General features: G+C 42.7%; 1 protein-coding gene across 1 annotated transcript in view; it reads left to right on the plus strand.

The window, feature by feature from the left end:
* Positions 1-2,168: 2,168 nt before the first annotated feature.
* LOC115098742 (glypican-5-like) overlaps positions 2,169-23,811 on the plus strand; it is a 1,173,655-nt gene continuing 1,152,012 nt past the window's right edge. Inside the window, exon 1 of the mRNA XM_029615616.1 lies at positions 2,169-2,865. Coding sequence (XP_029471476.1) covers positions 2,185-2,865 — 681 coding nt within the window. The 5' untranslated portion in view covers positions 2,169-2,184. The remainder of the gene's footprint in view (positions 2,866-23,811) is intronic.

The raw sequence follows: 23,811 nt of genomic DNA on the forward strand, positions 1-23,811 counted from the left end.
GCAGCCCAGGAAATCCCATTTTAATGTTCCTAAATGCATTTTTTGGTGAATAAATTACCCATTGGAAATGAAGAATAGGGTGCATGGGGGTAACCTGCATGGAGCGGCAGTTACTATCCTTAACAGAAGGCATGGGGATTGCTTCCCTTAACCAGTTAGCCTTGATGCTTTGGATGCAAAGGCAACATTGCTCTCTGCGTCTGCAGGGGGGGGAAAGGGGAATTGGATTCAGACAACAGCTAACGCTCGGCTTCAGTTGGTGCTGTCCGGGCTTTTGGTTTGCAGACATTAGGGAAAAAGCATAGGACTGCTTCTACAGCCAAGTCCAAAAGCAAAGCACGTTCAAGCAGCATTGCTAAATCATCAAGAAGGCTACTCACCCCGTAAAAATGTTGCTAGCAGTAATTTAGTTATGGGCTATGATTGTAAATATTACTTCCCTTAACAGAAACATGAAGGTAACCTGCAAGGAGTGGCAGTTGCTATCATAAGAAACTTGCTGGTCTTTTTCTACCATCATTACTATGGGCCGGATTTTATAAATTAGCGCGATCACGTACTCTTGTTCGCGCACCAGGCGCGAACAAGAGTACGCGGGATTTTAATAGATACGCGCGTATCCATTAAAATGCGGGGTCAGCGCGCGCAAGGCTGCCCAAAATCGGCAGCCTGCACGCGCCGAGCCGCGCAGCCTGCCTCTGTTCCCTCCGAGGCCGCTCCGAAATCGGAGCGGCCTCGGAGGGAACTTTCCTTCCACCCCCCCACACCTTCCCTTCCCTTCCCCTACCTAACCCACCCCCCCGGCCCTATCTAACCCCCGCCTACCTTTGTTGGCAAAGTTACGCCTGCTGGAAGCAGGCGTAACTTTGCACGCACCGGCCGGCTGCCCCGCTCCGAGTTCCGGTCCCCGGGGCTTGTCCGGAGCCCGCGGCCACGCCCCCGGGCCAAAACCATGCCCGCAGTGCCACCCCCGAAATGCCGCGACACGCCCCAAAACGCCTCGTCACTGCCGGCACGCCCCCCAATACGCCCCCGACACGCCCCTCCATGCAAGCCCTGGGATTTACGTGCATCCCGAGGCTTGCGCGCACCGCTGAGCCTATGCAAAATAGGCTCGGCGCGCGCAGGGGGGGTTTGGGGTAGGTTTTCGGGGGGTACGCGCGTATCCCTTTGAAAATCTACCCGTATGTTTCTAACTAGGCACATTCAAGTTTGAGCTTGGAAAATTGTGTTTTGCTTAACAAAATCTGTAGAATTCAGCCATCTGCCAATCTGCAGAAATACAATGTGATTTTGAACAAATTCATGGTTTGATTTTGTGGACCCAGTTGTATATTTTTACAGTGGACCCCAATGTCATTTAAAAAAAAAATGCTCAAACTAATTTTTCAAATTTAGCACCAATTCCTTGAATTTCACTAAAGTTTTAAACAAGAAGTTCCACAGAGAATTACGAAGGATGTGTGCGTGTGTCTCTCTCCATGGTCTGCGCATGGTTGTGGATACAAAAATATTACACCCCATCAGTCCTCATGTCTACCCTGACATGTGAACATTTGGCATGGATAGGACACCCCACCTAAAACACTGTTAGGGGCACACTCACCCATCCAGTAAGCTGTTTTTCCCTTCAGAAAGTAGGTGAAAAAGAACTTGTTCCATCCTTACTCCAGTTTTATCTATGGCCAATATGGATCCTAGAATGTTACATCCTTACTGGAAAGGATTTACTGTGACAATGAGCAGCTACCAAAGCTACAGAGCAGTCTGCATTTATAATAGGTTTTCTTAAAATGAATTGCAAATTCATATCATCTTAAAGGGCCTGATCATTTACACTTGTTTGATAATATGTAAATCCTAGATGTAAATGGGTTGCTAATACATTATTAACCTTTAATTTAAAAGCATTCACTGGAAATACTAGATAAATTGAAAATGCATTATACCATTTGTCACTTGATCGCGAGTTCACAGTTATGCTTTCATTTGCAATGATATGGCAAGTTAAGTGAAAATTGTATTGTGCATGCCTATGATTTATTTTCAAGTTTGTGGTTTATTTATAAGAGAAAAAAAAGTGATCTTTCAAAATTTTCTAAGTACATCATTATTTCTGTGACATAACATAGTGTCTTATTTTCTTTCTGCACCTCTTTCTTCTTTGCAGAGGCCTTTGAGTCCATGATTAGCTTTGCGGTGAATCACACACAAGCGCTCTTTGAGACAACCTACCAAACTATGGCAAAGGAGGCTGTGGAACCAGTTAAAGAGCTCTTTATGGACCTGTCTCTTTACATATTGGGTGCTGAGACGACAGTGGAGAATGCGGTTGCACGGTTCTTTGACAGTCTTTTCCCTTTGGTTTATACTCGACGTATAAACCCTGGAATTGTACATTTATCAGAGGAGTATACAGAATGTCTACGGCTAACAAGGAAGGAGATAAATCCTTTTGGACCTTTTTTTAAAGCAATGATTACAGAACTGTCAAAGTCTATCTGGGCAAGCAGAATGTTAAACCATGGCCTAAACATGGGCATTGAAGTGATAAACACTACAGAACATGTTGTTATAACGAAGGATTGCAGCAGAGCATTGGTGAAAATGCAATACTGTCCACATTGCCAGGGGTTAACGTTAATCAGATCCTGTGTTGGATACTGTCTGAATGTGATGAGGGGCTGCTTGGCTAGTGTGGCAGAGCTGGATACCTACTGGCGGGAGTACATTGCCACACTGGAGCATCTAACAAATGAGATGGCTGGGTCACATGAGATGGAGCTTGCATTGCTGAGGGTGCGATATATAGCCAATGAAGCTATCCTGTATGCGCAACTGAATGGGCCTCAGCTCTCAGCCACAGTAAGTACTTGGAGATTACCTCATATATGTTTTACTAGGATATATCAGGGCAGGAAATATGCTTTAAAATTAGCCTTGTGATTGAGGAGGCTTTCCATCCATATATTAGGGGTGTGCATTCGTTTCCAACGTATTGGTAATCTGCAAAGTATAGGGCCATATTTGTTGTTTTCGTGGGGAAGCGAAATGTATCGTGATTCCCCACGAATACAACAAATCTTCACCGAATTATTCGGCCGTCTAAAGGAGCGAATTTAAACAACCCCCCCACCCTCCTGACCCCCCAAGACTTACCAAAACTCCCTGGTGGTCCAGCAGGGGGTCTGGGAGCCATCTCCTGCACTCACACCGTCAGCTGCCAGTATTAAAAATGGTGTCAATAGCTTTGACCTTACTATGTCACAGGGGCTGACCAATGGCACCGGTAGCCCCTGTGACATAGTAAGGGCAAAGGCTATCGGCGCCATTTTGATTACTGGCAGCCGATGGCCCGAGTGCAGGAGATCGCTCCTGGACCCCCGCTGGACCACCAGGGACTTTTGGCAAGTCCGGGGTCCGGGAGTGAACTCCTGCACTCGGGCCGTCGGCTGCCAGTATTTAAAATGGCGCCAATAGCCTTTGCCCTCACTATGTCACTGGGGCTGACCAGTGACATCGGTAGCCCCTGTGACATAGTAAGGGCAAAGGCGCGAGTGCAGGAGATGGCTCCCGAACCCCCCGCTGGACCACCAGGGAGTTTTGGTAAGTCTTGGGGGAGTCAGGAGGGTAGGGGGTTGTAGTTAGTTCAATTTTAGCCAGGAAACAAATAAGAATCAATGTGTCGGGGGCCCCTCTTGCCGAATGCAACTTATCTGCCCCCCCCCGATGAATACAAATACCGTATGCAACATATGCCATCCCTCTGCAGGGATCTACCATATATATTGTATACATAGATGCTAAAACAGCAGAAGTACTTAGTGGGTTTCAGTGAATAATATCTATTTTAGGGATGTGAATCGTGTGATCGATCGTCTTAACGATCGATTTTGGCTGGGGGGGAGGGAAATCTGATCGTCATGTTTTTTGTTTTTTTTTTAAATCGTAAAAAATCATAAATCGGGGAAGGGCGGGAAAACCGGCACACCAAAACAACCCTAAAACCCACCCCGACCCTTTAAAACAAATCCCCCACCCTCCCGAACCCCCCCAAAATGTTTTAAATTACCTGGGGTCCAGTGGGGGGGGGGGGGGTCCCGGCGTGATCTCCCGCGATCTTCCGCTCTCGGGCCACGGCTGCGTTAATAGAAATGGCGCCTGTGGCCCTTTGCCCTTACCATATGACAGGGCAAAGGTAGCGCCGGCGCCATTTTGGTTCCTGTCACCCGACGTCATGAGTGCAGCAGATCGCTCTCGGACCCCCGCTGGACCCCCAGGGACTTTTGGCCAGCTTGGGGGGGCCTCCTGACCCCCACAAGACTTGCCAAAAGTCCAGCGGGGTCCAGGAGCAACCTCCTGCCCTCGCGCCGTATTGCCAATATTCAAAATGGCGCCGGCACTACTTTTGCCCTCACTATGTCATACGGGTCTATTTTACAAATTTCTCCCATTTCTATAACTTTTTGCCTTGAAAAGTGTTATTTTTATAGTCTGATCCATGTTCAGCGGCATTTAGCCAGAAAACGAAATATTGGCTTTTCAGTATTTCCTCCATTTATCTGGCTAAAATTTAGTTGGATAATTTAGGAGCATTCCAGGATAGAATTAAATTCGCTGAATAAGTTAACCAACTAATTCTGATATTCAGAGAAAGCATGAAAACATATCCAGTTAACTCTGGGCATGCCACAGAGTAATTCCAAAGTTCTCTGGATACATTTACACAGTAAATGACAGCAGATAAAGAACAAAAGTTCCATCTAATCTGCCCAGCAGTGATTTTATACATATTTACCCATAGTAGATCAGAAATCCAGCTAATTTTAAGTTAGTAGGGTATATTCATTGGCACAGCTATGCCAGTGTATATTCCACCAAAGTTAGTTATGTGGATTTATCTGATGAAGGGGGTCATTTATCAAATCTTGTTATGGCGTTTACGTATACGTTAAGTGCCTTTATTTTTTTATTTGTCAATTTTAAGCACAATTCACAAAGAATAACTTTGTTTGAAACATTCCCATGAGTGGGGCGCTCTAGCGCTGTGATCAAAATGGCCGCCTAAGCGAACTTCTCCGCTCCAGCTTATCTACTAAACTGAGAAAACCTGCTCTATAATAATTTCCAGCATCTAAAATTGGACTCTATCGCTCCCTAACCACCTTCGCGCCCGATGGCAGCAAGCAAAACCGGTAAAATAGAAGCAGCCTTTGCGGCGGCGGTCGGAACGAAACGGTCGAAGGCTGATCCTCCGTCACCAAGTAAGGCCCCGCCGGCGAAAGTCATGGCCTCAACGGATGTCGTCCTAACTGAAATGCGGCAACTTAAAGACTTAATCAACATTAATATCGATGCCACTAATGTGATACGCGGAGAATTACAAGCGGTCTCTGCTCAACTTGATACTTATCGCACTCGTTTAGATGATGTGGAAACCCAGGTGGCTTCGTTATTACTGACTACCACCTCCGTTCCTCAGCTAACGCAGAACGTGGAACACATACGGAATTCTTTAGAGGATTTATCCAACCGGAATCGCCGCAATAATGTGAGGATTCTTGGGGTTGCAGAAGGCGAGGAAGGTAACAACATTAGTGGATTTATTACTAAGCTGCTTACCTCTACTCTCCAACTTGAATTTCAATATCCTATAGAGATTGAGAGGGCCCACAGAGTGCCTGCAAGGCCTCTTCAAAATTCTAAGTATCCGCGGCCTATTATCTTTAAATTGCTGCGTCATCCGCAAGTACTTCAAATCTTGGCGGCTGCCAGAACTCAAGCTCCGGTTCAATATAAGGGCCATAATGTGCTCTTTGTTCCCGATTTCGCTAAGGACACTGCTGCCAGACGTAAGGCCTTTCTCGCTTTACGACCTCGGCTTCAGCGCATAGGAGCGAAATATGGTCTCTTGTATCCCGCGCAAATGCGTGTTACTCACCTGAACCATACAAAGATTTACCAGCAGCCTCAGGATCTGGAAGTCTTTCTTCAGTCTGTGGATAAGGGACAAGACATGATTACTTGATGGGACTCTAGATGGGATAATTTCCATGATACAATATGAAGGCTTCTGGATTCATCTAAGGAGTGTGAACTGATCATATTCTAAGCTGGAATTGCTTTTCCAACATTGTGTGTTTTTTTTATTTCAATGGGTGGTTTTTTTTTCTACTATCGCCCGAAGGAGCGGACCTGATCGCTGAGATGGTCAGTGATCCGCCTGGACACCCATCACTAGTCCCTAGAGGACTTACCGAATAGCACGGTTAGTGCTAGCTGCAATTGATATCCTTTGACTCCTTCCTTTTTTTTCTTTCCTTTTCACATTCACCTTTTTCTCTCGATCCTTTCTTTTTTTTCTTCTTTATAGCTCTTTTCTTCATTTTCTTTTTAATTTAATTTTTTTTTCTTTTCTTTCCCCTTTTTTGAGTTTAAACCTCATCCTTTTTCTTTTCTCTTCTTCTTCTCTGACTCATACTCCTACTTCTCGTTTCTCCTCTCTCTGTGAACCTTCCTTTCTCTTTCTCTAATTGTTTTGCTCTTTTCGACCAACAAGGATCTCCTAAGGTTTGTTTTTTCCTTCCACTTCACCCTCACATTCCTATATGTCTACTGCTAAAACCTCCATCACTGTGGTCTCATTGAATGTTCAAGGTCTCTCGCATCCTATTAAAAGGAAGAAAATTCTTACCTACCTAAATTCTCTACACACTGACATTGCCCTCCTACAAGAAACCCGCTTGACATCTCATGAATCTCTTAAACTAAAGAGACACTGGTGGGCCAAATTTCCTTCAGCTCTGCAGTTCATAAAAAATGAGGTACAGCTATTCTTGTTCATAAAGGCTTGGATGCGACGATCATTCAGCAATCAGCAGATATTGATGGTAGATGGAATCTCCTTCAGGTTTCTATAAACAACGTGGTCTATACTATCCTCAATTTGTATGCTCCTAACCAAGATGATCCTGCATTTTTTCATGATACCTTTTCCCATCTCCTTGCGTACGATTCTCCTCAGACCATCATCGGTGGTGACTTTAACCAGACTTTGGATCCCTTTATGGATCGGAAATCAACGGCACGCCTATCTGTTTCAAAATCAAGCAAAGCTCTCAATCATCTCATGTCGACTTTGGGCCTTTCGGACCCTTGGCGTCTTCTCCACCCTAGAGATCGGGAATACACCTTTTTCTCTGCTCCGCACTCATCCTACTCCCGTATAGACTTTTTTCTCGCTTCAAATTGTTTAATCCCACAGATAACTCTCCGCGGACATTGCTTCTATTCTGGTCTCCGATCATGCTGCAATCATCCTTCAATGTAACTTACTGACTCCGATCATCACAGATAAACTGTGGAGATTCAACTCTTCGCTATTGGCGGATTCAACCTTCGTGGACTGCATTCGTACTCACACAAACGAATATTTCTCTACCAATGCTACTCCTGATATTTCATTATCCACATTATGGGAGGCCTATAAAGCTACCATCAGAGGCGCCATTATCAGCTATTCAGCGCATAAATGGAGATCTGAACGGGAGGAGATGGTTCACCTGCAAAGTTCTATAGCACTACTGGAATCTGCACACATCCAGCAGCCGACTAGCGCTTCGTTAGCAGCGGTAATAAAAGCTAAGTTTCAATATAACCAGCTTCTAAGCGCTTCAGTTCGCCTCTCTACTTTTCACACTAAGGCCACATACTATGCTGAGAATAACAAGTGCGGACATCTTTTGGCTTCTTATTTAAAGAAAAGAGCGGAGAAAAAACGCATTAATAAAATTATATCTGCCTCGAGTCAAGTTTTTACGCAAGATGTAGACATCCTACACGCATTCCGAGACTTTTATGAGCAACTCTATCAGAATGAAGTTCAAGCGTCGGAGGAAGAACTTCATTCCTTTTTCTTCAACCTCACTCATCCAACTTTATCGGCGCAACAACTTCAAGATCTTGAGTCTCCCATAACTTCACAGGAAATTGAACTTGCCATTAAAGCTCTCCCTGGAGGGAAAGCTCCAGGCCCAGATGGCTTTAATACAGACTTCTATAAAATGTTTTGCAAGGAACTTACACCCCATCTTCAGCAGTATTACTCGACTGCACCGACTCAACCTGATCTCTTCTCTACTTTTTCTACAGCATGTATTGTAGTTCTTCCAAAGCCGGGTAGAGATGCGGCTGAAGTTGGCAATTACAGGCCTATATCCCTATTGAATACAGACTACAAAATTTTTACTAAAATATTAGCCACACGATTATCCCGTCTTTTGCCTACATTAATTCATCCAGATCAATCTGGATTTATTAAAAATAGGCTTATTGCCAATAACACCAGACTTTTTTTTCATATCCATGAAGAGGTTTTTTCTGCCTCCTCCCCAGTCATCGCTGTTTCTCTTGATGCAGAAAAGGCTTTTGACCGTGTGGAGTGGTCTTTTCTTTTTTTTATCCTAAAACAATTTGGTTTTGGTCCCAATTTTATTTCATGGATTCACCTATTATATTATTCTCCCACGGCCTTTTTGTATCTTAATAATCGCCGATCCCCTCTTTTTTCTTTGCATAGAGGCACGCGCCAAGGCTGTCCTCTTTCTCCTCTGCTTTTCAACCTGGCTTTGGAACCCCTTCTCATTGCCGTTCGACAGAATTCACTAATCAAAGGTGTACAAATTGGCTCTAACGAATATAAGTTATCGGCTTATGCAGACGATGTCTTACTTTTTCTTTCTCAGCCTGATCTTTCCCTTCCAAACTTACTATTACAAATTGAGGCCTATTCCGCCCTATCAGGTTACAAGATCAATTGGCACAAAACTGAGCTCCTCCCTCTTAATACACTTGGGTCTCTGGTAGATCTCACCGACTCTGTCATAAACAAAGTTTCCAAAAGTATCAAATATTTGGGTATTTCTTTTTACTCCGACCCTCATTTAACAATTGCTAATGCTGAACTTAGTATTATCCAAAGGATCAAAGACCTGGCCATCCAATGGTCGCCCCTTCATCTTTCATGGTGGGGACGATTAGATACTATTAAAATGGTGGTCGCTCCTAAAATCACTTATGTTCTCTCGATGATTCCCATTTTTTTTTCTGACAATTTTTACAAACAGATCGATCAGATACTAACCTCCTTTTTGTGGAGGAATAAGACTCCAAGGATTGCTTTGTCCAAACTCAAACTTGTTAAGGCAGAGGGCGGAGTAAACTTCCCTAATTTCTATGCTTACCACCAAGCTTTCATGCTGCAACAAGCTCATCACCACTTCTCTCCTTCTTCCACCCCAGAAGGCAAACCCAGATGGCTGGATTTGGAATGTTTTTTAGCATCTCCTTTTCCACTTACATGCCTCCCGGGGATGCAATTACCCAAGCGCTTAGTCTCTAACTCTATACTACACTCGTTACATAAGGCGCACTCTCTTTTTGACTCCACCCGCCCTCCGCATATACGTTCATGGAGTTACTCTGCTCTGGCACCTATCTGGCGGAACTCTAGATTGCTCTGTGCTAAACACCCTCTCAATTGGCCATTATGGCAGACCAAGGGTATTTGGTTCCTAGCCTCCATACTAGAAGATGCTACGATACGCTCGTTTGCTCAACTCCAGGAGCAATATGGGTTGCCATCTTTTCAATACTTTGCATGGCTTCAATTACGTAACATTATTGCCGCCTCTCCTTACTCCTCTGTATCGCCCACTTCTTCCCCACACCTCTTACAGGTTTACCAGAAACATGGTCCTCAAGGACACTTAGCATCCAAATTATATAAAATTATAGTTTCTGCAGGATCTAATGTACTCCGGAAAGGGCTTCATTCCATTTGGACTAAGGAGATTGATGCCTCTATTAGTCTAGATGTATGGAAGCGCCTATGGACCGTCACTACCCGCATCACACTGTCCACCAGTTTGACACAATCTTCCTTCTTCCTCTTACATAGAGCCCTTTGGACACCTTGGAGATTACATAGGGCTGGCTTGCTCACCTCACCTACCTGTTGGTCTTGTGCTGCGCCTCGAGCGACCCTTGAACATATGATTTTTTCATGTTCTTACGTCCACACATTTTGGCTCCAGGTATGGTCAACGATTACATCTATTCTTTCCTTCTCACATCCACTCACATATGCTGTCTTGTTTTTTCGAGGTTCAAACCCTTCTCTATCGCTCTCCCTGCCACACAGGAAATTAATGGATTTTCTGTTTACCATTGCTATTCATACAATTCTGTCCAACTGGAAACGCAGTGATTTATTATCGCAGGTTTGGTGGTGGAATTCTGTTTGCATGTATTATAAATATGAAAAAGCTATGGCTATTAAGTGCAATCGTTTGGCCTCCTGGGCTCAAGTCTGGAAACCACTTGAGGACTATATAACTTCTTTGCCTTAATGACCTATTGTTGAATGTCTTCTTTATTTGGGCCATATTTCCTTTTCTCAGCCTATTCCTTTTTATATACCCTTCTTTTCTTTCTTTTTCTGATCCCCTTTCTTGGTTCTTTCTCTTCTGTCCTTTTCTTTCCTTCCTTCCTTTTTCCTTTCTCTCCTTTTCATTTATATTTTGTATTAGTTCCTACCTCTGTAATGTTTCAGTAAGGATACTTCGATACTAGGTAATCTATACTGTTAGTACGGGAGTTGTTTTATTGTATTTTTTTTTTATTGCTTGGTACACTCCAGATAATGTCTTGATTTCAATAACCAGCTGTCTCCCGTATCGTCGGAGATATGTTAAATTGTATGCTTGCCGAACCATGTTTTACTTTCCTTCTGAAACTCTTCTTACTTGGATTTCCTTGTTTTCTATTTCATAAAATGTTCAATAAAATTATTAAACAGAAACATTCCCATGAGATACAAGTAAAAACAAAATAGCAATAAAAATTACAAACATTACATGAGTCTAATTACATCATAGATATAATCCTTCTCATACTTTGTATCCCAACAGATTTATATAAGAAACTTGGGGGGGAGGGGGTGTATTTACTATAATTGAGAAGATATTTAAATCAGTATAGAAGAAACAAAAATGGCGAGATTCCCTCAAACATTTTTTTTTTTTTTATCCAATAATGGAAGGCGGTTGGCTTTTACTAACAAGGAATTCTCTCAAATGATCTGGGTTAAAGAAAACATATACATTATTGGAAATTTTTACTACACATCTACATGGATAGCGAAGATGAAAACTCGCGCCCAGTGCCAACACTTCCGCTCTCATCGATAGGAAAACTTTTCGCCGCAATTGGGTCGGCCGAGATAGATCAGGAAATATATGGATCAGTTGACCTAAGTACAAATCTTTCATATTCTTAAAATAAGTGCTCATTATAAAGCTAAAATCCTGTTCCGAATATAATGAGATAAACAATACAGCTCTCTCTGTTACCTCTACTTCTGAATTTTCCAGGTACTGGGTAAGATTCGATAAATCAGGCCTATTCCCCTCCCTTAAGGAAACATTACCAGTTCTTTGAGTTAAAAAAACTAATTTTTTTTAACTGAAGGTATCTGCTCGAGTGGGATTTTTAAGGCCTCTTGAAGATATTTCTTGAAAGTCACAATAGGTATTTCTCCCAAGACTTTGGGGAAATTCAAGAGTCTGATATTCAAATGTCTGAGAAAATTCTCGACTGCTTCTAAACGCCTTAAAGAGTCCCACACTAGGTCTGTAGATGTGTCCTGTAACTTTTTCACTTCTATCTTTAGTGTCTCGGTCACATGCACTTGCTCTTGTTGTGCTTGAAAACTGTCCTTGACACCAAATCTAGTTTTCTCCCCAAACTTGCTATTTGAGAGATTTGTTCCTTTATCAGTTTGGACACACCTGCCATCATTCCCCAAAGGGAGTCCATTGAAACAACCTCTGGTTTGACCAAATCTGTCTCCAGATCTTTTAATCCAAATTCCTTTGTTGGGCCACGTTCCTCTCCAACCAGAGAGATCTCACCTCCAACTGCTCCTCCCTCCGGTGGGTCCGGGGCACTCAACAATGAGGAGGTTGGGAGTTCCTCCGTGTCACCGCCGCTCCTCCCTGCAAGCACAGACCTTCCGACGAGACTTCCACCCTCAATCGGTGTCGGTGCAGAAGCGGCAGGATTCGGTGAGGATGCAATTAGAGGTTGCTTTGAATCTGGCGGGCTTAAGGTGACTTCTCCGGGCGATATCATGGCCTCTCTCCGCGAACCACCAATGGGGCTCTCCGCTGGTTTAGAATGTGCAGTGACGGTGTACTGGGTGATCAAACGCTGCTCCACCACAGGATCAGGGTCCGCTGGGAAAACCCTAATCTTGCCCTTGCGCTTATGCGGCATAATGAAAATTACCAAGATCAACTTGGTTCTAAGATATTTGCGGAAACAGCAAGCGGGAGCGCGACAGCACACACCGTCTAGGTCGCCATCTTGGAAACACCCCCGTATTATCCACTATGATGCCTGACGTTAAGTGCCTTTAACACATGCGATAGCACCATAACGCATGGTGTAATGCAAATTTGTAAAAGAGGAGGAGTGGGCTCACGGTTTTGTGAATCCCTATCACACAGCTTTTAAGTATACCTTTTTCATTAGTGTTAGGGCTTTATTGCAATGTTTTTGCCCATGCTGGTTTTAGTAGTCATGGATGTCAACTATCACATGGCTTTAACTACACCTTTTTCAGTAGTGTTAAGTCATGTGATAGGTTGTGTTAAGGCTTTATTGTGATGTGTTCTCAAATGCTGGTTTGAGAGAGAGAGAGAGAGAGAGAGAGAGAGAGAGAGTGTAGGGGTTAGGGGCCACTTTGACATTCAAGCTAGGTTGAGAGAACATTGCACAAATCTCATCTTTGTGTTCATCCATCAAAATTGCATTTTTACAGCAGGGACACATGTCAAGGACTTGGGAATCATTTTGACTGTTAATCCTGCTAAGAAATTCATTCACCTAGCTTGATGGACTCTCTACCTGGGTAACATCAAGCTAGGTTGAGAGAACATTGCACAAATCTCATCTTTGAGTGAGTTTCCTCATTCCGAAGGTCATAAAATCTTCACAAGAGAGCACTGCTCTGTTTGTACGTCTCCTCCAGGAGCTTCAAAACTACTAAAAATGATCCACCCAGTGGTTGTATGCAGGAAATACAATAATTCTGAAATGTATCACAAAGTGTGAAAAGGTTAGTGTTTCACATAGGTATTAGTGCACTTTGCAATGAACTGCCTATTATCATAAAACACACCCCTTTTCCTATTCCATGTGATATTTTTCACATTTTGATAAATCCAGGCCTAACTCTGCAAGCCAGCCATTGGCTGAGTATTACCAACAAAATACATTTCAGGGCCCACTTGTCAGCACCTGAAGGTCCCTGCAATTTTCATTTCTCACTTTTGCTCTAGTAGATCTCCATGATTCTTGCCTCCTCTCTGTGCCTCTTTCTAGTCTCCTCTTGCCTCCCTCTCTCTCTGATCTTGCTTCTTGCTAGTCCCATTATCAGCTGTTCTTGCGAACAGCTGATTTTACATTTTTTAAAAACATAAGAATTGCCATGCTGGGTCAGACCAAGATTCATCGAGCCCAGCATCCTGTCTCTGACAATGGCCAAGCCAAGTCACAAGTACCTGAAAGATCTAATAAAGTAGATCTTATTTCTGTTACTCACTCCCAGGGAGAACAATAGCTTTCTTTAGTTTACCAGGCTAATAATGTATTATTAGGAATTTGTTCAAACCTCTTTTAAACTCCACTATTCTAGTCTCCTTGATCATGTCCTCTGGCAACAAATTCCACAGATTAATAGTATGCTGAGTGAAAAAGTACTTTCTACAGTTTGTTTTGAATCTGCTGGTTGTTAGTTTCATGGCGTGTCTCTTGTTTTAGTATTATTTGAAAGGGTAAATATTCATCTTCTATTTACTCATTCCACCCCACTCATGATTTTATAAACTTCTATTATGTCCCCTCTCAGCCATCTTTTTCCAATCCAAAGAGCCTTAGCTTGCCTGGCCTCTTATCAGAGGAGAGATGTTCCATCCTCTTTATCATTTGTCGTTGCTCTCCTCTGTACCTTTTCCAGTTCTACTATGTCTTTCTTGAGATGGGGCAACCAGAGCTGCACACAGTGCTCAAGGTGTGGTTTCACCATGGCTTGATACAGAGGCAATATGGTATTTTCCATTTTATTCTCCATTCTTTTTCAGATCATTCCTAACATTGTATTTGCTTTTCTGACTGCCACTATGCACTGAGCCGAGGATTTCAAAGTATTATTCACATGGACTCCATTTCCTGGGTAGTGATTCCTAATACAGAACCCAGCATTGTTTACTTATAGTTGGGATTATTTTTCTCTATGTGCATCACTTAACACTCTTCCACAGTAAATTTCAGTTGCCCAGTCTCCTAGTCCCACAAGGTCCTTCTGCAGTTACTTGCATTCCACTGCTCTTTTAATAAATTTGAATAATTTTATGTTATCTACAAATTTAATCATCTCACGCATTGTTCCCTTTCCAGATGATTAATGAATATATTAAACAGCCCAGGTCCCAGTACTGATTCTCTCGACCTTTCTCCATTTGGGAAAACTGACCATTTGGTCCTACCCTCTGTTTCCTGCCTTTTAACCTATTACCAGCCCTCAATAGAATACTGCCTCTTATTTCATGTCTTTGTAATTCCTTGAGGAGTCTGTCATGGGGGACTTTATCAACTACCTGCTGAAAATCCATATACACTATATCAACTGATTCTTCTTTATATAATTGTTTATTTACACCTTCAAAAATTCTAAAAGATTGGAATGACAAGACTTCCCCTTGCTAAAACAATATTGACTCTTCTCCATTAAGCCATATCAATCTATATGACCAGTGATTTTGTTTTTAAGACTGGTGCTTACAGGTTTGCCTAGCATTGACATCAACCTCACTGGACCAAGGTCACCCTCTGGAGCCCTTTTTAAAAATTGGATTAATATTGGCCCTTTTCAGTCTTCAGGAATTGTGGCTGTTTTAAATGATAGGTTAAGATTACTAGCAATAAGTTAATAGCTTCATGCTTTAGTACTTTTAGACCTCTGGGGTAGATGTCATTCAGTCCCATTGATTTGTTACTCTTCAGTTTGTCAGCATGATTTATTAGATCCTCCATTGTCACCAATATTTGCCTTAGTTGCTTAGAATCTCCTTCAGTAAAGAATGCTTCAGGTATCTTTGTTCCCAACATCCTCCCTTATAAACCTCAAGGCAAAGACTTCATTAAGTTTTTTTTACTATTTCCTTGTCCTCTCTGAGCACCCTTTTTACCCCTCGATCATCTAATGGCCCAGCTGACTTCATCAAAGACCTTTTGCTTCCCATGTACTGAAAATGCTTTTATTAGTTTTTGTCTCATTGGCAATCTTATTCAAAGTGTCTCTTGGACTGCTTAACTGCCAGTGCTTATGCTCTTGCCTATTTTCATCATGTGGGTCTGCCTACCATACCCTTTTAGCTTTAACTGCCTCCTTTACCTCACTACCCCATGATGGCAGTGGTTTGGTCTTCCTTTGACTTTTTTCAATGTATGGAATACATTTTATCTGGGCTTCCAAAATGGTACCTTTAAACAATGTCCACTTCTCATGTGTTCATGGCATTTTAAAATGGGCCTTTGGCAGCCCTAGCTGGGCCTTCTCGGCCAAAAAGCTTCCCAAGCTCAACACTGGGACCTAGGCATGGCACTGAAGTCCTACAGCCGTATATCTAAATGATGCTGCCACACTAGAAGAAGGTACAAATATAACATCACTCTGGCACCATTCTATAGAAATATGATACCATTTTTAAAGTATCTAAAACACTTGTACAAGAGGGAATAAATTTGTTCAAATATCTAGTTACTTAAGATTTTAAACAACCATTTAGAATAAGGAAAACAGTGCTTGATTTTTAATCCACTGTCTCTTGCCCGCAATGGGCCCCAGGCAGTATCAGCCTTTTATGCTCTATAGATGTAATCATTTACTGTCTCCTTATAAGCTATTTTTATAATTGTTTCATAAAACAATGACTTTTTGATTTTGCACCATTTTTAAAGTGCCAGGACCCAAGCAGATGCAACTGGGCTTTGCTCCTGCCCATTTACAATGGATCTTGGAAGGGGGTAAGAGGGGACCAGGATGAGAGCTCCCAGGCCCTGGCAAAAAGAGGGGAAGGGCCCTAAGCCCCAGGCCTAGGCATTTGCACTGGGCTCATCCAGGCCTAGGCCTCCGTGTCAAGGCTTGGGCTTACCATTGGGTCTTGCCTGGGTCTAGGCTGCATTGCTAGTCCAGACTAAGCTTTGGCCTGTGCACCACACCTGGGCCTAGGCTCTGTGCTGGACCCGGACAATTTCTTTGGCCAAATCAAGGCTGCCAGAAACCTTTTTTATGTCTGTTCATTTGTTTTTGATTTTTTTTCATGTTTAATGTTTTTTTTTATGTTTTGCAAATGAACCAAACCAATGTAAAACATTAAATGAATCAAATAAAAATGAATCCCCCTGAAACGAAAAAACAAAGTTAACCAATAATTTTAAATCTGCATATCTCTAGTCCCTGATTATCTTTCTTTTTGTCTTTGGTCTATCACTCGCTCTTTCTAGGTTAAATGCCAGGCAATAGTCACATTGGCACTCCCTCGGGGCCAGCTGACACCATTCCAATGAATAGCCATAGGACTCAACACTGATGCTAGGTTTCAGCACTGAGCTCATCCTGGCCTATGCTTGGTACCAGGCCTGTGCGTAGGCTTGGGCCTCAGCACCAGGTTTGTCATGGATCTAGACCTCAGCACCAGGCCTGGCTTGGTGCTGAGGTCTAGATCCTGCCCAAGCACCAGGCTTGGGCAGGATTTAGGCCGGGAAGGCCTAAGCAGGGTTGCCAGAGGCCCATTTTTGAAAAAAATGTCTTGTGTACAAAAATACCAGAACATTTTCAGGTATTTTTGTAGGGGGCTATTTTTGGTTTGTTCCATACACAACAAACTGAAAATGGATTCCTTGAATTTTTTGGCATTCCTTAAAAATGATTGCACATATCTGTCAGGGACTGTAGAATGAATACATTGTCATTTACTGAGGATCAACTAATCAATGTACTAGCATAACTGGAAATAAACTATTCTGTAGGACCTACTGAAGTATATATCTAGATATTGAAAGATCTAAAGGAGGCACTGGAGAAAAGTAGATGTATCATTCCACATAATTTTGAACTGCAAGGTGAAATGGAAAACTGCAGAACGTTTAATTTAACATCAGGACACTGAATGGTAATGAAAACACTATTGAAGGATGGACTAGTGAAGAGCCCTGAAGCCAATGTGTTTTAGGATCATAGGCAGCAGAGTTTCATAAGGAAAAACACTTGTCAAACAAAATTCATTGATTGCGAAGTGAGCAAATTATATCCAGACATATTTGTTTGATATATGCTTTCTTCTGAGACTCCTCTTCACTAAACCCATAATCCCACTTAATTCTTATTATTACCATTTTGGCCTTCCTCTTTTCACTTAAAGAAAGTTTTAGCCCTTAAGCGATATTCTCCTCCATTAGAGTGTTTGCCTGTCTAATTGACCTTCCTGCTTCCCTTTGTTTCTCCTGCTAATTATATTTATCCTTCTTGTTCTGTGTCTGTTTATATTTCATAAATGCCATTTTTTTTGCTCAAATTTTTTATTCTTCTTCTCTGATGAAGCATTATATTCTCTTGCGTCTCTTCCCCTTGCTAACATGCCTGATGCAATGATTTATTGACATTTCTATTCTTCTTTTTATTGATGTCAATAGTTCCTCTATTTCTTATATCCCATATGCCTATTAAAACTTTCTTAACATAATGATTCATTTCAATTGTTACATAGTAATTAGCAACTCTAAATGTTCTTCATCTTTATTACATGATCACATGAGGAGTCTGATAGGTTACGAAGTGTGTGTAAAGTTGAAGAAAATTACTCTTCTAGGTGCAAAACAGCAAAGTCTGCTTCCAGATTTAGGGACCAAAAATGTACCCATGTTGATGCAATTTTACAGGACTGGCCAACCAGGGATTTGTCAATCAAAGGAGACAGGGGCTTTCTTTGTGTAATTGGGGCTGGGAGTTTGTGTGATATGATTCTGGGCTCCCTCTATCCTCCCCTATCCTTCCCTCTCCCCAGTCATGCTATGAAAAGCAGCCAGAAACCTAGAGTTTTTGATCACTTTATAGTAACTAACTACCTGTTCACATATGCAGCCCTTTCCACCAGTTTCTTTGTTGGCTGTCGGCAGTTACCTGTTTGGCATATACATGCTGAGGCTGATAGGGCTTAAGTTGTAAAGTCTAGGGTTGCTGTTTGCCTGGGGAACCTGGCAGGAGCTCTCCTTCCTTGCTGTACTATAAAACTGTGGCTTGCTTGAATGGGCAGCTGTGGAAGGTATTGTAAATCAACTCAGGAAGAAAATGAGAAGAATTTATGTAAATGTAGGTCGAGGAATTAACTAAAGAGAAATGCAATGCAATAGGACTATTCGTTCATTTAAAACAAACATGGAAAATGGAGCAAATGAGGCTTTTTTTTGAAAATGAATAATGAAAAAAATAAAAGCTTCGAAAAGAAAAATACCAAAAAAAAAAAGAAACAAAATATGAATGGATGAACCAATGCAAACTTTTTCTCTGTGCACATTGCTACAATACTAGTTGAGGAGAAATATAAATATATTTTTGCATATATTTATTTTGAATTGTTACAGTCTGTACATCTTATTTTCGGCACAGTACCAAGTAAATTCACTTGCATGCATAAATTGGTGCTGTACAATGCTTCTGTGGAGATACCAAAATCATGATCCCAAAGACTTTTGTGAAGGGTTGGGTATTTTGAATTATAATTTTTGCATGCAATAATATAATGTGGTTTGTGTGTGTGATGTTTTATCTTGTTTAAATTAAGGGCTTTTTCTTTTTATTGAAGCAGGAATGATTTGTGAATTTTATACCATGAAGATGTTAGTAATGAGGATCCATGGTCTCATGTAAAATTAAAATTATTAGCATGCTGCCCCTCATCAAGCTTTCCTTAATTGATGGATGTGATTTAATTCATTGTCAAGTTCAGGAATGACCAACTAAAAAAACAAACAAACAAAAAAAAAAAAACATTAAGCAATTGGAGTATAAAGAAAGGTGAGGCTCTTTGAGACTTCATTTTGCAATATTAGTTTCATTACTTGAGCAAAGAGAACCCCAGAAGTGAAATTCACCAACATATAAACAATTTCAAATCAGGAGAAAATACATAAACCAACTGTTATAAACACACAATTAAAAAAAAGGTGGGGGGGGGGAGGGAAGCCCCCAGAAAAGAACCCAACATGGACTTCTCAAATGGCTGAGATGTCAATCATAGGCCAGAAAAACCTTCCACAGTTTAATCCACAGTTTAATCAAAACATAAAGGGGTAGATTTTCAAAGGGTTACGCCTCAGGCAGGCGTAACTTTTGATACAAAGGTAGGGGGGGATTTAGTTAGGGCTGGGGGGTGGGTTAGATAGGGGAAGGGAGGGGAAGGTGGGGGGGGGGGGGGGCAGAAAAAAAGTTCCCTCCAAGGCCGCTCCAATTTCGGAGCGGCCTTGAGGGAACGGGGAAAGCCATCGGGGCTTCCCTCGGGCTCAGCGCATGCAAGGTGCACATGCGTGCACCCCCTTATGCGCCGACCCTGGATTTTATAACTTGTGTGTGGCAGCGCGCGCATGTTATAAAATTGGGTGTACATTTGTGCGCGCTGGGTAGCGCGCACAAATGTACCCCGCGCGTATAATTAAAATCAGCCCCTTAGGCTTTATAGTTATAATACAATAAAATACTTAGCTTAAAAAAGGCATTCAGTCATGTGGTCTATGAATGCAAGTCCAATAATATTCAACGTAATCATTTACCAACCATTTGGTCACTATAAGGTCATATCCTATGTTTCTTGAGAATTTGAAAGCTTTTAAGCAGCGATTTTAGTGAAATGCAAAGCCACATTGGCTTTTTCTGAGACATCTACCATTCCTGGGACTGTGTGTGCTTCTTGGTGAGTCAAAATTTATGAATATTATTGGATTATCTGATTTGTTTTCTCGAATTTTGAATTTGATTTAATTTTTAGGGATGTTCATTTATTTGAAACCAATAGATAAAGCGGGAAAAATAAGCCTGTTTTGGGTTGATTTCAAACAAACTGAGGGGGGTCATTTATCAAAATGCGCTAAGGGGTTTTCGCATGCGTTAAGGGCTTATCGCATGAGATAGTACCATTTCGTATGGTACGATGCAAATTTGAAAAAGAGGAGGAGTTAGGGGCAGGGTTTGCCAGTCAGCGAAGTGCTATCGCACAGACTTAATGCTGATTTTAACCTGAAAGGCCTGTTTTAGTAGATTTGAAGCGAGAGAGAGAACACCTAGCCATGGTGTATCCCTATGAGTGGCCCACCTAGTAACTCGAGGTGCGGTTTAGGTATTCGTGTAGGGCACATTGAACGTGAGACATACGAACAGAACAGTGGTCTCTTGTGAAGATTTGATGACCTACGGATAGAGGAAACTCACCCAAAGATGAGATTTGGGCAGTGTTCTCTCCACCTAGCTTGATGTTCCCCAGGAAGAGAGTCCATCAAGCTAGGTTGAGAGAACCTTGCACAAATATCATCTTGGAGTGAAATTTTGTGCGGCGACGAGAACAGGCCTCTCCCAGTTCCCGCCCAGTCTGCTCCAATTAAGAATCGGACTGGGAAGGAACTTCCCTATCCTCCTGCCCATACTCTCCCTCTTCCCCTGTCCTTCCCACCCCCTAAACCCTTTACCCTACCTTTTTTTTTTTTTTTTATTTTGTTGCTTACTGCTCCGTTGGAGCAGTAGCAACTTGCGTCCTCCATCAGTCTCTTCTCCAGTATAGTGGTCAAAATGGGCCACTGTAGTGGCTGCCTCCAGCCCCACCTTTCTTGCCCCTGGACCGCCCCTTTCCTTTGGCCCGGCACTTCTGTGCATAAGTGGTCAGGCTCCTTCTTGCAGTGTGTGCAAGACCCAGCTGCGCACGTAACCCCCAGATTTTACGCACGCGGGGTATTAAAAATCAGGCCGTTAGTCTCTTGTATGATCTTTATCCAGTTGGACTCTATGCCATCCTGGACAGAAAGCACCACCACCCCACCAAGTTGATCCTCCCTATCATTGCGATATTATTTATTTATTTATTTATTTATTTATATATAAACTTTTATATGCCGATATTCGTAGGAAACATCACATCGGTTTACAATTAACTATAAAGGATGGAAAATTACAATGAACAGGGAGAGGAGGAAAGGAGGAGCAGGCTATAAGGAGTAGGTGGAAGAGGCAGAGAGAGAATAATGAGATAGCGAGAGATGCCAATTATGTCTATCTCATCATTCATGCTATGCACTCTAACTCTCCCATCTTACTTCTTAGATTTCTGGCATTGGCATAAAGACATTTCATACTGTGTTCCCTGTTTGTATTAATGACTTACTTTTCAGTCGATAGTGATAATTTGGAATCCTTTAGCTCAGGTGATTCTTTACTTATAGGCACAGGGATAACGTTTGCTTTTATTGGAACCTCTCTGTTTGGATACTCTAACGTTCATGTTTCATTAGTATCCTTTGAAGATACCTCCATCCAAACCATGCGCTGCTGAGCGACTGTTGGCTTCCCCCTTTTTTCTAGTTTAAAAGCTGCTATATATCCTTTTTAAAACTTAGTGCCAGCAGCCTGGTTCCACCCTGGTTAAGGTGGAGCCCATCGCTTTGGAAAAAGACTCCCCCTTCCCCAAAAGGTTGCCCAGTTGCTTACAAAATGGAATCCCTCTTCCCTGCTCTATTGTTTCATCCATGCAGTGAGACTCTGGAGCTCTGCCTGCCTCTTGGGGCTGCGCATGGATCATTTAGCGAATGCTGCCCTGGAGGTTCTGGATTTCAGCTTTCTACCTAAAGTCTAAATTTGGCTTCCATTACATCTCTCCCACATTTTCCTAAGTCATTGATGCCCACATGTACCACAATGGCCTGCTCCTTCCCAGCACTGCCTAAAATCTTATCTAGGTGATGCTTGAGGTCTGCCACCTTTGCACCAGGCAGGCAAGGTATCAGGCAGTACTCATGTCCACCAACCACCCAGCAATAATAATCAAATTACCAGCTATGACGGCCAACCTAACCCTTCCCTCTTGGACAGTAGTATTGGGAGACTTCATCCTCGGCGCATTGCATATTAGAGATGTGATTCGGCCAAACCTTTTGGTTCGGCCTTCATTATCAGCCCGCCGTGGGAAATTTTGTTTCAGATGCCCACAAACCGAAGCCTGAAACCCGCCCCAACCCTTCGAATTCAATTATTACAATGGGGGGTTGTAAAAACCCACCCCAACCCTTCAAATTTTATTAATTGCACCCCCCCACCAAAACTTGCTGAAATTCCCTGGGGGTCCCAGGAGCAATCTCCCCCTCTCGGGCCATCGGCTGCCAGTAATCAAAATTGCGCCAATGGCCCTTTGCCCTTACCGTGTGACAGGGGCTATCGGTGCCATTGGCCAACCTCTGTCACATGGTAGGAGCAATGGACGGCAGGCACCATCTTAAAAAATGGCGCGGGCCATCCATTGCTCCTTCCATGTGACAGGGGCCGACCAATGGCACCGATAGCCCCTGTCATATGGTAAGGGCAAAGGGCCCTCGGCGCCATTTTGATTAGTGGCAGCCGATGGCCCGAGAGGTGGAGATCGCTCCTGGGACCCTGCTGGACCACCAGGGACTTTCGGTAAGTCTTGGGGGGGTGTCGGGCAAGTCTTGGGGGGGTCGGGAGGGTGGGGCATTGCAATTAATTAAATTTGAAGGTTGGGGTGGATTTGGGGTTTTTTTTTTTAATGTGCCCTTTCTCCCCCCCCTGAAAATGATAAGAAAACCACACGACATTTCATGGTTTTTTTTATCGTTTCATCACCCCCCCCCCTGAAATGCAACAAAATAGGAAATATTGTCTCTATTTCCTATTTCGTCACAAACAAATGCACATCCCTATTGCATACACCTTGTGCTTTAGTAGGTTGGCATTCTAATCATGCAGTCATCTAGAAATAGTAGACAGGCATTCTCATTATGCAATGCCAGGCTATGTACATTTGTTTTCCTTATAGAGACATTAGTACCTAGATATAGGGTGGCAATTAGAATATTCCTGCTATACTTATTTGTTTAAATAGGTAAGTAGGATGTGTGACCTGATAGAAATAACCTTACTGATATCAAATAGTTCTGCAATAGTTAAACCACTTTTCAAATTCCAGTGATTTACTTTAATAGGAAATATCAATATGTCAAATATTACAACAGCATCAATGAGGCACTCCAGGGAGTGTTTGGTTTATTATCAGTGGGTGCAACTCATATGATCTAACACAATCCCTGTCATACCCTGGCTTAGTAATTGGGATACCAAATGCATACAGAAGGTCACTCTGAGGAGAGGCTGAAACAACCTCTGTGTGCAAACATTTCCTAAAGAATGTTTCATTATTTCCCAGTAAATACTGTTGCGATCCCCCCTGCTGCTGCGCTGCAGGAGGTCTCTTACCTTCCTCTGGAGGCCGCTCTGAAGCCAGGGCCTCGCCTGCGCATCATCCAGGACTTGCTCCAGGGTCTGAGAGGCCTAGCTGCTCCTGAGGCATGCCTGTGGCTTGCAAGCCTCAGCGTTTGGACTTCCTGTTGGGCGACGCCCTTCCCTAGGGGCTGGCCCGC

This window comes from Rhinatrema bivittatum, chromosome 9 (genome assembly GCF_901001135.1).
Source record: "Rhinatrema bivittatum chromosome 9, aRhiBiv1.1, whole genome shotgun sequence".
NCBI classification, from domain to species: domain Eukaryota; kingdom Metazoa; phylum Chordata; class Amphibia; order Gymnophiona; family Rhinatrematidae; genus Rhinatrema; species Rhinatrema bivittatum.